Source organism: Tursiops truncatus, chromosome 2 (assembly GCF_011762595.2).
Source record: "Tursiops truncatus isolate mTurTru1 chromosome 2, mTurTru1.mat.Y, whole genome shotgun sequence".
Classification (NCBI taxonomy): Eukaryota; Metazoa; Chordata; class Mammalia; order Artiodactyla; family Delphinidae; genus Tursiops; species Tursiops truncatus.
In genome coordinates this window covers 101,155,704-101,168,574 of record NC_047035.1, presented here as the reverse complement: position 1 = coordinate 101,168,574, position 12,871 = coordinate 101,155,704, and the positions used below count along the sequence as shown (strand labels likewise).

General features: G+C 37.7%; 1 protein-coding gene across 3 annotated transcripts in view; it reads left to right on the top strand.

Moving 5' to 3' along the window:
- ADAM10 (ADAM metallopeptidase domain 10) overlaps positions 1-12,871 on the top strand; it is a 110,679-nt gene that overhangs the window by 57,269 nt on the left and 40,539 nt on the right. For 2 of the 3 annotated variants that reach the window (XM_073801083.1, XM_019947162.3), the window contains 3 exons: positions 4,513-4,662; positions 9,329-9,421; positions 12,484-12,667. In XM_073801083.1, coding sequence (XP_073657184.1) covers positions 4,513-4,662; positions 9,329-9,421; positions 12,484-12,667 — 427 coding nt within the window. The remainder of the gene's footprint in view (positions 1-4,512; positions 4,663-9,328; positions 9,422-12,483; positions 12,668-12,871) is intronic. The other variant, XM_033851740.2, reaches the window with a different exon arrangement.

Here is a 12,871-nt window from a genome sequence, read left to right as displayed (position 1 = left end):
GGAAAAATTTTAGGAATGGCACAATGAAGGGCATTTCAAGAAGAGTAAGAAGTGCACAGCGCTGTTGCACAATTGAAGAGATATGTTCAGGTTCTGGAAGACTGAGGTATCTGGATTTATGGACATAGTACCTGAGAGGAGAGAGCTATGCTGAAAAAAAGCTCTAGATGTCTGCACAGGGGTTGCCTTGAATCTTAGCCGGATTCTAAGCTGTGCATGCACAGGGTGAGATTCTATGAGAAAACTACCCGAGAAAGAAAAACTACTGAGGAATCTATGAACTGAAACAACAATCAGAAATTGTACTTGGTAGAGATCCCAAGCCATGCTTGGAGTAGGCTAATCTCACCCTAGACTAAAGGCTACTCCAGACCTGTCCTAACTAAGCTGAAAAACCAAGCTTCAGAAAGATCAAGGTGATTTTCAAGTAAATTAGTTGCCTGTCAGAGCAAAGCTCAATAATACTTGTTAAAGAAGGACACTGAATACAGATACTCAACGATGTAGCATGCAGAATGTCAGATGTTCAGAAAACATTGCTAGACGACCAGAAGCTCAAGAAGTTGGAAAAGGTGATCCATAATCAGAACAAAATACCACCCAGATGGAAACAGACTAGAAATTACAGGCATGAGCACATGAGGGCTTTGAAACAACTAATATTAATGTGTTCAAAAAACTATGAAAACAAAGAGAATAGTAATTATAATAAAAGAACCAAATATAATCCCCTAGTGGGGATTTATCTAGTAATTGACAAACAGGTTTTCAAAGTTATATGGAAATGTAAAGGACCTAGAATAGCCAAAACAATTTTCAAAAAAGAACAAAAGCTAGAGGACTTATACTACCTGATTTTGAGATTTACTATAAAGCTGCAGTAATCAAGATGGTGTCATCTTGACCTCAGGATAGACTTACAGGTCATGGAACAGAATAGAGAGTCCATATCCATTTGGCCAGTTGATTTTCACAAAAGTCCCAAGGTAATTTAAAGGACGAAAGAGCAGTCTGACAGATAGTACTGGAACAATTGAATATCCATAAAAAAAAAACACCTCAACTTATACCATTACACCTTATACAAAAATAAACTCAAAACGGATAATAAATCTGTATGCTTAAAGCTAAAACATAAACTTCTAGATAAAAACATGGAGGAAATTTTTGTGACTTTGGAATAGACAACAATTTCTTAGGACACAGAAATACCCTGCTGAAAAAAATTACGAACTCGACTTTGTCAAAATTAAAAACTTCTCAAAAGATACAGTTAAGAAAATGTAAAAAGAAGCCACAGACTGTGAGAAAAATGTCAGCAGTACATATATCTGACAGAAGGCTTTTCCAGAATATACCAAGAACTCTTATAACTCAGTTTTTAAAAAATGATCAAACCTCAATTAAAAAATGGGCAGGGCTTCCCTGGTGGCGCAGTGGTTGAGAGTCCGCCTGCCGATGCAGGGGACATGGGTTTGTGCCCCGGTCCGGGAAGATCCCACATGCCGCGGAGCGGCTGGGCCCGTGAGCCATGGCCGCTGAGCCTGTGCGTCCGGAACCTGTGCTCCGCAACAGAAGAGGCCACGACAGTGAGATGCCTGCGTACAGCAAAAAAAAAAAAAAAAAAAAAAAAAAGGGCAAAAGCATTTGAAAAGACACTTGACAAAAGAAGATATTAAAAAATATTTTGTATTTTGAAGTAGAGAAACACTTTGAATAAGGCATGGAATCTTTGACTATTAAAGAATTGATGTATTTCACTCTATGAAAATTAAGAGTAAAGGACACCTTAAAGTGAAGACAGTGATAAACTTTGAAACAATATTCACAATTCATAACATGGACAAAATATTGTTGTCAAGAAATAGAGAAGTAGTCCTTCTCCTGTTTAGAACAACTAATAGAGACCAGCCTGACCTCAAAATACGAATATTTTAAAAAATATATGTTATGTTTGTGTCTGCATGTGTGTGTATTTGTTAGAAGGCGTTGGAGAGATAACAAAGCTGTGAAGAAGTGTGGGACCAGATCTTAGGGAACAAAGAGGGCACTTAGGAAGGTGAGCCTGACGTTTGGGGCTACCTTTTCTCTAGCTGTATCTTCCAGTTCCTGAGGAGGTAGCTAAGAGACTGAAAAGCTGAATAGAACCCTCCAGATTCTTGAGGCTAAAGATAAAACTACTATTTCGGGACTTCAGGTTGCGATCTTGAATGAAGGGCTGCTCCCTAGAAGTAAGGGTGAATCAGAAAGTGTTCTGCCTCCCCTCACAGGGGTTAAAGTTTCACACCACATCTTCTTAATCTCTGATTGGATTAAGGTAATCGAGGATTACTAGTGCACCAAGGCTCATTGCCTGCCAGAAGTGAAAACAGATCTTCTCTTGAGAAAGATATCATTACTTGAAGCCTCAGATTATATCTATGGTTTTCCATGCACATTGTCTGGCACTCAGTTCAAAATAATCACATTAGCAAATGAGACAACATGATGGAAGAGTGAGAGGGAAAAAATTATTTATCAGACATTAGCCATTCAAGAATAAATGACAGGTATACACCCTCAGAGAGCTTACAGTATAGCTGGGGTGTCAGACATGTAAACAACCTAAAGGTATGTGAATAATGAAATGATCAGACACAGATACAGACTTTATAACAAGTACATAAAGAGGAAATTAAAAATTTCAGCAGAAAATTGAAAATGAACAAAAGAACCTAATGGAAATTCTAGAATGGAAAAATATAACAACAGAAACGAAGAATTTGACGGGCTTAGGCCTGAATAGTACGTCATAAAAAAATAGGGTAAACCACTTAGAAACAAAAGTGTAGAAAATACAGAAAAGAGCTTTAAGAGACATAGGTGATACATTAAAAAGGCCTAAAGTATGTGTAATTGATATCTCACAAGGAGAAAAAATGAGTGAAATAGGGACAGATGGTGGCTGAGAATTCCACATATGACAGAGAATATCAAACAACAAATTTAGTAAACCCTGTAATTAGCGCAGGAAAAGTCTTTCACAAAGAAAATAACACTAGCACAATATTAGAGAAGTCTAAAAACCAAAGAATATACTCTTAAAAGCAACCAATAAAAAAAGTCTAGTCACCTTCAGAGAAGCAACAGTAAAAATGACAGCTCATTTCTCATTGGAAACAGTTGAAACCAGAAGACAATGGAATGTGCTGAAACAGTAACTGCCATCCTAGAATGATGTACTGAGCGAAAATAGATAAAAGTACAATGAAGACAGTAACTAAGAGAACAGTCAAACATGGAGTTGTCAAGGGAGAAGGAAATTATAAAATGTGAGTGTAAATTTGGAATTGTGGCTTAAAATTTAATTAATTTAAGTTGAATTCTCTATTACTCTGTCATCAAAATTCACTTAACATGGTGCTTTTAGATGTCAACAAATGTTTAAGTGCTTCGATTCAATAGCAGTGTTAATTATTTAAACAAATACTTATTGAGTGTCTACTGTTTGCCTGTGAAGTGTGTGTTAGCTGATAGCAGTATAGTGAGACGCAAACACTGAGATAATTTCTTCTTTCCAGAACTCTCATTCTTAGTGGTTGAAGTAATGGTGGTGGGCTGGGGACAGAAAATAAACAAATAACCACATGATAAACTGTAAAGGACATGGGTACATGGTTCTGTGAGGTGGTATGATGGGTGAATTGGTCTTTGCTAAGTCTGAAGAAAAGAAGTTAACTAGATCAGGAGAGACAGCATCACCATGTGCAAAAGACTGTGACAGGATGCAGACCGTGTGTTGGAGGGTTGGAAAGAAGGCCTATGTAGCTGTAGCACAGAGAGCTAGAGTTGGGTAATGTAGTAGGGTCTCTCTGTGAAGTAATATGGAACGGGACGAAACTGGACAGGTAAGTAGAGTCTGCAGTGCTGACTGGGTGGTGCATATAAAGGGTTTACGACTTTATCCTTAGAGCCATAGGAAATCACTGAATTACAAATGCAGGTGGGTAATATTTTCAAAATTGTTTTTTGAAAGGATTGCAGTATGAAGATTAGATTGAAGGCAGAAGTGGATAGAGGTAGATTCCCATCGCTCAGATTGCAATACTCTAGGTAATAAGTGTGGCTTGGGCTAATGTGATGGAGCTAGAGGTAATGGGCAGATGCCCTAAGTATTTAGAAGCTAAATCTGACAGGGCTGGGTGATAGATTGGGTATTAGAGGTGAGGTAGAGGAAGACATCAAAGTATTGTAAACTACTGTAAGACTTGCTTTATATTTACGTATTAAATAGTATGTTTTGAAAATGTTTCAAAGTTAAAGAATTGCTTGAATAAATAAGTCATCTATATAGTAGAATGTTATGAGACTGAAAGTGGTGTTTATGAAGAATTTTTAACAGTGCAAGGAAATACCTATGGTCTTACATAATAAAGTAGAAAGTGAAATTGTTTATAATGTGTATTCTTAACTATATAAAATTATAACAGTGAAGCATACTGATGATTAGAAATGACTCTTTTTGACATATAGACACCTCAAGAAGAACATGCTATTAACGGTCCAGAACTCCTGAGGAAAAAACGTACAACTTCAGCTGAAAAAAATACTTGTCAGCTTTATATTCAGACTGATCATCTGTTTTTTAAATATTATGGAACACGAGAGGCTGTGATTGCCCAGGTATTTATAATTTTGCTACTATTTTAGTTTTCATATTCTCATATTGTTTCATTATACCTGTATATTCCTCTAAAAATTAAAGTTAGTACGTATCTCATTTTGGAAAAATAAAGAGTATGTGTTTTCAATTGTGATACGAGAAAATATGTAAGGTAAGAACACAAATAACTGAAAGACCAGTTAGGATATTTTAGTGTCATTCTAAAGAGAGATGTAAGAAAATGATTTCATGAAGGAGATGACACTGGGAGCTTAGCTTGGAAGAGAGGGTCAAATTGTCATTTGTGGCTTAAAGGAGGGAAAGGTAGAGGAGTCTTTCCAATAAGAATCTTTAATTTCTATTCTGTGTTCTCCTTATACTTAACACTTTCTAAGTTACATTGCTATCTGCATTTGTGTCTTATTGAAGTATAAATTTTTCAGAGACACTCTTCAAAATATCCTTTTTTTTTTTTTTTTTTGCGGTACGTGGGGCTCTCACTGTTGTGGCCTCTCCCGTTGCGGAGCACAGGCTCCAGACGCGCAGGCTCAGCGGCCATGGCTCACGGGCCCAGCCGCTCCGCGGCATGTGGGATCTTCCTGGACCAGGGCACGAACCCACGTCCCCTGCATCGGCAGGCGGACTCTCAACCACTGCGTCACCAGGGAAGCCCAAAATATCCTTCATTTTGAAGGTATCCAGTGAGAGTTTGATGAATGCATTTTGAGTCCAAGGATTTGAGACTGAGAGGGTGGAGGTGTCATTAGTATAAATGGTATTTTGTTGGTGGTGATGAACTTACTTTTAGACACGTTTAAAAGCCCATGTACATGGTGATGATAGGGTATTGAAAATGTAGAACTGGAGCTTGGGAGAGGTTAGCCTTGAGCTTTCTGCATGGAATTTAAGGGTGCAAAAGAGATAGTTAAAATAAGGAGAGAGAATGAAATCAAAAGGGAAGGAACTGGGAGATAAAATCTCTTTATAGTGAATAGGATGACAAGGAGAAGCTATGGGCTAAAATATAATAGTTAAAGAGGTAGGAGATAAAATAGGATTAGCCAAGGAATAAGCAAAGTTTCACAACAAAATGCATAACCAATAGTGTCATGTGGAGATACCAAAGAGAATGACTACAAAGTAATTAACTCGATGTATATGTATGTCAAATATACAATATATATTTTATATGTATGTCAAATCATAACGTACACTTTAAATATCTTATATTTTATTTGTCATTTATACCTCAGTAATGCTGAAAAAAAGAAAGAATGATTATAAAGGTTAGCTGATTTTTAGTTATTAGAATATTATTGATGGACTTTAAGCAAGCTCTCAATAAAGTTGTGAGGGTAAAAACATTGTGAACAATAAGGAATGGGTTGGCAGGAGCAGTTAGGGTTTCAAGAGATGTGAAAAACAGAAAAAAAATGGTGTCAGGAATAATATGGAATATTTGAGTGAAAGGGGGATACATGAGAAGTTGGTCAGAAGAGGAAAATGATCCAGTAGAGAAGCAGTGTTAGATATGAGAAATAAAAACTGATGAGAAACAATGTGTTTGAAGATCCAGTAAAGATTGGGGTTAAGAATATAGAAAAGTTACTCTTTAAGGAAGAGTTACCATTTGAGGGAGATAGAAATGCATAAAGATAGAAAAGTTTGGGGACTTCCCTGGTGGCGCAATGGATAAGACTCCATGCTCCCAATGCAGGGGACCCTGGTTTGATCCCTGGTCAGGGAACTAGATCCCACATGCATGCTGCAGCTAAGGAGCCCGCCTGCCGCAACTAAGACCCGGCGCAGCCAAATAAATAAATAAATATTAAAAAAGAAAGAAAGAAAAGTTGGAAGGTTAAAAGAGCAGGCGATCAAGATGAACCCTCAGTAAAGTAAGATGTCTGATCAATCATCTGTGGAAAAATGTTTGAACTACCACTGTTGGGGGTGGAGAAGGAACAGTGAGAATTGGATAAGGGATTGCTAGGCCAAGCTGAGGGTAGATAGCAGATTTATAATGGACTTTATCAGCAGTGTTATGGTATTCTTTATCATTGTTTGGCAACTAGGGCTACTTTTGAAATTATTATTGTTAATGCTTTTACTTGACTATTTATGTTTATATAATTTCTTTGAAAATAGTTTCGAACCTATATATATATGCATGTTTTCACGTAAGTGGTAGCAAGAGTGCTTTTTGTAAATGAAGATGGGAAGGTTGTATATAGAGTGGTTTAGAAGCCAGAGAGTTAAGTTGGGAGTCAGCTAGGAAAAAGAGGATCTTTTTGTGTTCTATCACCCTGTTTACCTCTTCTTAGAATTTAGCAAAATCTGAATGTATGTTATTTATATTTGTATTACTTCCTTCCCTTCCTCCCCCTCTAGAATAAATCTGTAAATTTATAGGGACCTTCTCAATTTTGTTTACCCCTGTACCTCCAGCACCTAAAACAGCGCCTACCATATAGTAAATGGTGGACAAAACTTACAGAATATGTACTATTGCATCAATGGAAAGACTAAAGTCAGAGACCGACTGAGTGTCCTGATATTATCAGGGAGATATTCACAGAAGATGTTTGAGCTGAATCTAAGGGGTAGATACCCTAGGCATAAGGAAGCAGCATGCGAAAAGGCAATGAGGTATGACATTGCAGGATGGAATTGAGGAAACCAAGTTTTACTGGGTTGGCCAAAAAGTTCGTTCAGTTTTTCCATAAGATGTCACTAGTAGTGCTTAATTGTCTTTAATTTCATTTGAAACAATTTTGTTAGATTGCATTGTGACAGCTGTCAGATCAGCATGCATTAAAAAAAAACTTATCAAAATTGGTGAATTTTTGTGTAGCCATTTTAATATTGAAGATGGAAGAAAAACATTTGGCATATTATGCTTTATTATTTCATGAAAGGTAAAAACACAGCTGAAACGCGAAAAAAGATTTGTGTAGTGTATGGAGAAGGTGCTGTGACTGATCAAACGTGTCAGAAGTGGTTTGCAAAGTTTCGTGCTGGAGATTTCTCACTGGACGATGCTCCACGGCTAGGTAGACCAGTTGAAGTTGATAGCAATCAAATCGAGACATTAATTGAGAACAATCAACGTTATACCACGTGGGAGATAGCAGACATATTCAAAATATCCAAATCAAGCACTGAAAATCATTTGTACCAGCTCGGTTATGTTAATAGCTTTGATGTTTGGGTTCCACGAAAGTTGAGCGAAAAAAACCTTCTTGCCCGTATTTCCGCATGTGATTCTCTACTTAAACGTAACGAAAACGTTCTGCTTTTTAAAACAAATTGTGACGGGCAATGAAAAGTGGATACTGTTCAACATTGGTCCCCAACCTTTTTGGCACCAGGGACTGGTTTTGTGGAAGACAGTTTTTCCACAGATGGGGGTCGGGGGGATGGGTCAGGCGGTAATGTGAGTGATGGGGAGCCGCAGATGAAGCTTCGTTTGCTCGCCCACTGCTCACCTCCTGCTGTGTGGCCCAGTTCCTAACAGGCCGAGGACCACTACTGGTCCGCAGCCCAGGGGTTGGGGACCCCTGCTGTACAATAATGTGGAACGGAAGAGATCGTGGGGCAAGCAAAATGAACCACCACCAACCACACCAAAGGCCGGTCTTCGAGGGCTTCCCTGGTGGCGCAGTGGTTGGGAGTCCGCCTGCCGATGCAGGGGACACGGGTTTGTGCCCCGGTCCGGGAGGATCCCACATGCCGCGGAGCGGCTGGGCCCGTGAGCCATGGCCGCTGAGCCTGCGCGTCCGGAGCCTGTGCTCCGCAACGGGAGAGGCCACAACAGTGAGAGCCCCGCGTACCGCAAAAAAAAAAAAAAAAAAAAAAAGGCCGGTCTTCGTCCAGAGTAGGTGATGTTGTGTAGATGGTGCGATTGGAAGGGAGTCCTCTATTATGAGCTCCTAATGGAAAACCAAAAGATTAATTCCAGCTAGTACTGCTCCCAGCTAGACCAACTGAAAGTGGCACTCGACAAAAAGCGTCCGGAATTAGTCAACAAAAAACGCAGAATCTTCTATCAGGATAACACAAGACCGCATGTTTTTTTGATGACCAGGCAAAAACTGTTACAGCTTGGCTGGGAAGTTCTGATTCATCCCCTTCAGATTTCCATTTATGTGCACCTTCAGATTTCCATTTATGTGCACCTTCAGATTTCCATTTATTTTGGTCTTTACTAAATTCTCTTAATGGAAAAAATTTCAATTATCTGGAAGACTGTAAAAGGTACCTGGAACAGTTCTTTGCTTGAAAAGATAAAAAGTTTTGGGAATGGAATTATGAAGTTGCCTGAAAAATGGCAGAAGGTAGTGGAACAAAATGGTGAATACATTGTCCAATAAAGTTCTTGGTGAAAATGAAAAATGTCTTTTATTTTTACTTAAAAACCAAAGGAACTTTTTGGCTAACCCAATATATGACTGAGGCAAGAGTACATGTTTGGTTTTGGCCAGAGAAAAATATGGAAAAGTCACTGAATTTCCCTTCTCAGTTCCAGCTCACTAATCTTTTTCATCCTTTCATCTAGTATATGATATTGACATTTTAAAATTTGAATGTGGTGGAATATGAATAATTCTTGATTTGGGAAATGGAAATTCACAGTCTTTTTCACATTTCAACATTGCCTCTAAAATGTCTTTTTTTTTAAATCAATAGATATCCAGTCATGTTAAAGCGATTGATACAATTTACCAGACCACAGACTTCTCTGGAATCCGTAATATCAGTTTCATGGTGAAACGCATAAGAGTAAGTAAGGAATTTCAGTAGTTAAGAACATTAAGAAAGAGAAACAATAAGGATCATGTTTACAAAAAGAAAAATGCTTGACTTTTACTTCATCTTCATGCATTAAATAGTTAAGTTGTATGTGCTGATGCAGGTTAGCTTTACTCTTGGGTTTTACACACACACAGAGGGGATACTTGGGTTTATGACTTAATGAAATCTATAGGGCTTTAATCTGGACTGCAGAAGAGGTATGGTAGAAAGTACTGTTTTCTATCTATCTGATTAACATACCAGTTAGAAAGCGCTCTAAGTAACTGCAGATACCGTACTTGACATTTTTCTCCCTGATATTATTCCCCAGTTTCTTCAGATTTGCCTTATGCAGTATATTTCACAGTGTGTCCCATTTGATGCTGCAGCAGAGGGAAGGATAGATACAGTGGTTAAATACAATTGGAAGTTGGAAAAACACTTAATACTGTTTCCTCTTGAAATTTAACAGTGCACACTAATGTATTTCAAGTTTTGAGAAATCCTTTGGGAAAGAAATCCATATTTTTCTAAGCTAATTTAACCTTTTTGTATTAACATCAGCTGAAACTCCAAAGACCTGCAGTGCACATTTTGAGAAATGCTGATCCAGAACTACTGATTCTTAGTTTTAATGTTATAAATTGTTAATAAGTAAATATTATTATTAAAAAGTTGGACTGTTTCAAAAATTTTCTAAATATGAATTCTTTCGAAGTATAAAGCTTTTAAGAATCTGAGTTTATAAGCTAGATAACCTGGGTTTTAAAAATCATCATTTTACAAAAGTACTTGCCACAGGATTTCTTTATTTAAAAAAAAATTATTTTTAATGGCTTTTATTTTTTTTAATGTTATTTATTTATTTATTTTTTGCTGTGCCACATGGCTGTGCAGCGTTTTTTTGGCTGCGCCGGTAGCTTGCGGCATCTTAGTTCCCCAAACAGAGATCGAACCCAGGCCCTTGACAGTGAAAGCGCTGAGTCCTAACCACCAGACCACCAGAGACTACCCCACAGGGTTTCTTTATATTTTGTGCTTTTATTCTTCTTAAAATATTGTTGACTAGATTATAGTTTTAGTACATACATGTAATATATTTTAAAAAATAGCTGAAAGTGGTCCTTACTTTTAGAAGTGACATGATTAATTATTACATTGGATTGCCTTAAGGTGAAATATGGTTCGATATACCGTATAAGAACTGTTTGTAATCAATTGCTTTCATGTATTTTGAGAGCAATATAAACCTTTAAATGAGCAAGTAAAAGTGATGTGTTATAAATATTGCTATTTAGTAGACAGAGCAATGAAATGCAAAGTAGTGAAAAGTAGAGAACACCTGAACAAATTTTAGTGAAACACATTTGTTTGACTAAAATAATTTGCATTATGAATAGATGCATGTATATAAAAGAGTTATGTGGGGCTTCCCTGGTGGCGCAGTGGTTGAGAGTCTGCCTGCCGATCCAGGGGACACGGGTTCATGCCCCGGTCCGGGAAGATCCCACATGCCGCGGAGCGGCTGGGCCCGTGAGCCATGGCCGCTGAGCCTGCGCGTCCGGAGCCTGTGCTCCGCAACGGGAGAGGCCACAACGGTGAGAGGCCCGCATACTGAAAAAAAAAAAAAAAAAAAAAAGTTATGTGGCGATTAGTTGTTTTTCAGGCCTTTAACTGAGATTAAAACTTTAGTTTAAATAAATAAATTTATTAAGAAAAAATTAATCATCCCATTTTAATATAGGTAACTAAAATTTAGATGCAGTTTTTATTTGTAGCCAATATTACAGAAGTGTCAGAGAATTTCATTTCTATGTTTAGTGGGAAAAAGCGATATGCAGCATGTCTCTAAGCATGGGCTACCTTTAATGTATAGTGTTCTTGTTTTTGGTTGTGTGTGTGTGTGTGTGTGTGTGTGTGTGTGTGTGTGTGTGTGTGTGTTAGATGACCATAACTGATTGTTTCTGGTTAATTGTTAATGGATAAACCAGATGATCTCATATCTGTCTTTAGGCAATTGCCTTCAGTGGTGTTTCTGCCATCCTGTTTGTAAGCTCCTTGGTTTTTACTGAAAGATGTGGATCCTAAAAAGACCTATAGTTTTCATTTTATTAATTGTAATAGCCTTATCACTGATATTTTCAATAGACTGAGATTTCCCTTCTAAGCAATGTTTACTCTCATACATATTCCTTTTTATTCTCTACCAACAGTCTTGTATGTAATTCTCTGACTTACTTGGGGAAAACCAAATTGTTCTAGAACTTCAGAGGTTAGGCAGAGGTCTCTGAAAGGAAGCAATGAGTAGTAAATGAAAGCTTTTGTTTCAGTTGAAGTTTGGTATCAGAACTGATTATTCTTCATATTGTGAAGGAGGAACCTGCACCCAGGAGTATAGTAGCTAAGTGTGGAAGGAAACATTCTGGAGGAACTCAGCTTGAAATAATAAGAGAAATGAATTGGCAAAGAAAAAAAAAATTCTTGATCACATTCAGGGGAAAAGATTGAACTTGAAATTAGTTGTGCTTGACTCAAGACTCTAGGCAAGGAGAACGAAGAATGTGATTTGTCTGCTGAATTGACAGTTTTGGGTTCAATATTTCTTTTATGTTATATTAATTAGCTGAAATATAGGGTTTTATGTCATACTTGTCATCATATGTAGGAGATTAGCACTAAAGGAGACTCATCAAATGATTAAATTGAGAAACTGTACTTCCTTATTGGAAATTTTGAAAGCAGAACTTGTTTTCCCATCCCAAGTGTTCAGTGTTCAGGAATCTGTGAACACTTGCTCAGAAATGTAATATACTCAGTTTTAATTCCCCTACCCTTCCATCCTTCCTTCCTTCCCTCCTCCCTCCCTCCTTGCCTCCTCCCTTTTTGGCTTCTCTGATTAGATCAGGGATGGAGGTAGTGGGAATAACTGTAGAAGCTTTAATTTAGGCCTGACTTCCTTGGGCCCCAAGCATATTGTCCAGGAAGATACCACTTACACTAAGGCTCTGCTAACATTGGTTGCTTGTTAAAATCATTGTTTTGGATTTTAGATCAACACAACTGCTGATGAGAAGGACCCTACAAATCCCTTCCGTTTTCCAAATATTGGTGTGGAGAAGTTTCTGGAATTAAATTCTGAGCAGAATCATGATGACTACTGTTTGGCCTATGTCTTCACAGACCGAGATTTTGATGATGGTGTCCTTGGTCTGGCTTGGGTTGGAGCACCTTCAGGTAGTTTATCTATATATGTCTTGACTTACTACTTGAAATGAAAAGCAGTTCTCTTGATGGATTGAATTTTACAAAGTATAGGAGAAAGTGATGCCTGTACAGTATCTGAATGTATACATCTTGAGTTAGGCAGAATTCATAAGCATATGTAAATGGAAAAATAGTTGAAGCAGCTTTTTATTTTGAAATGAGTAAATGAGTACT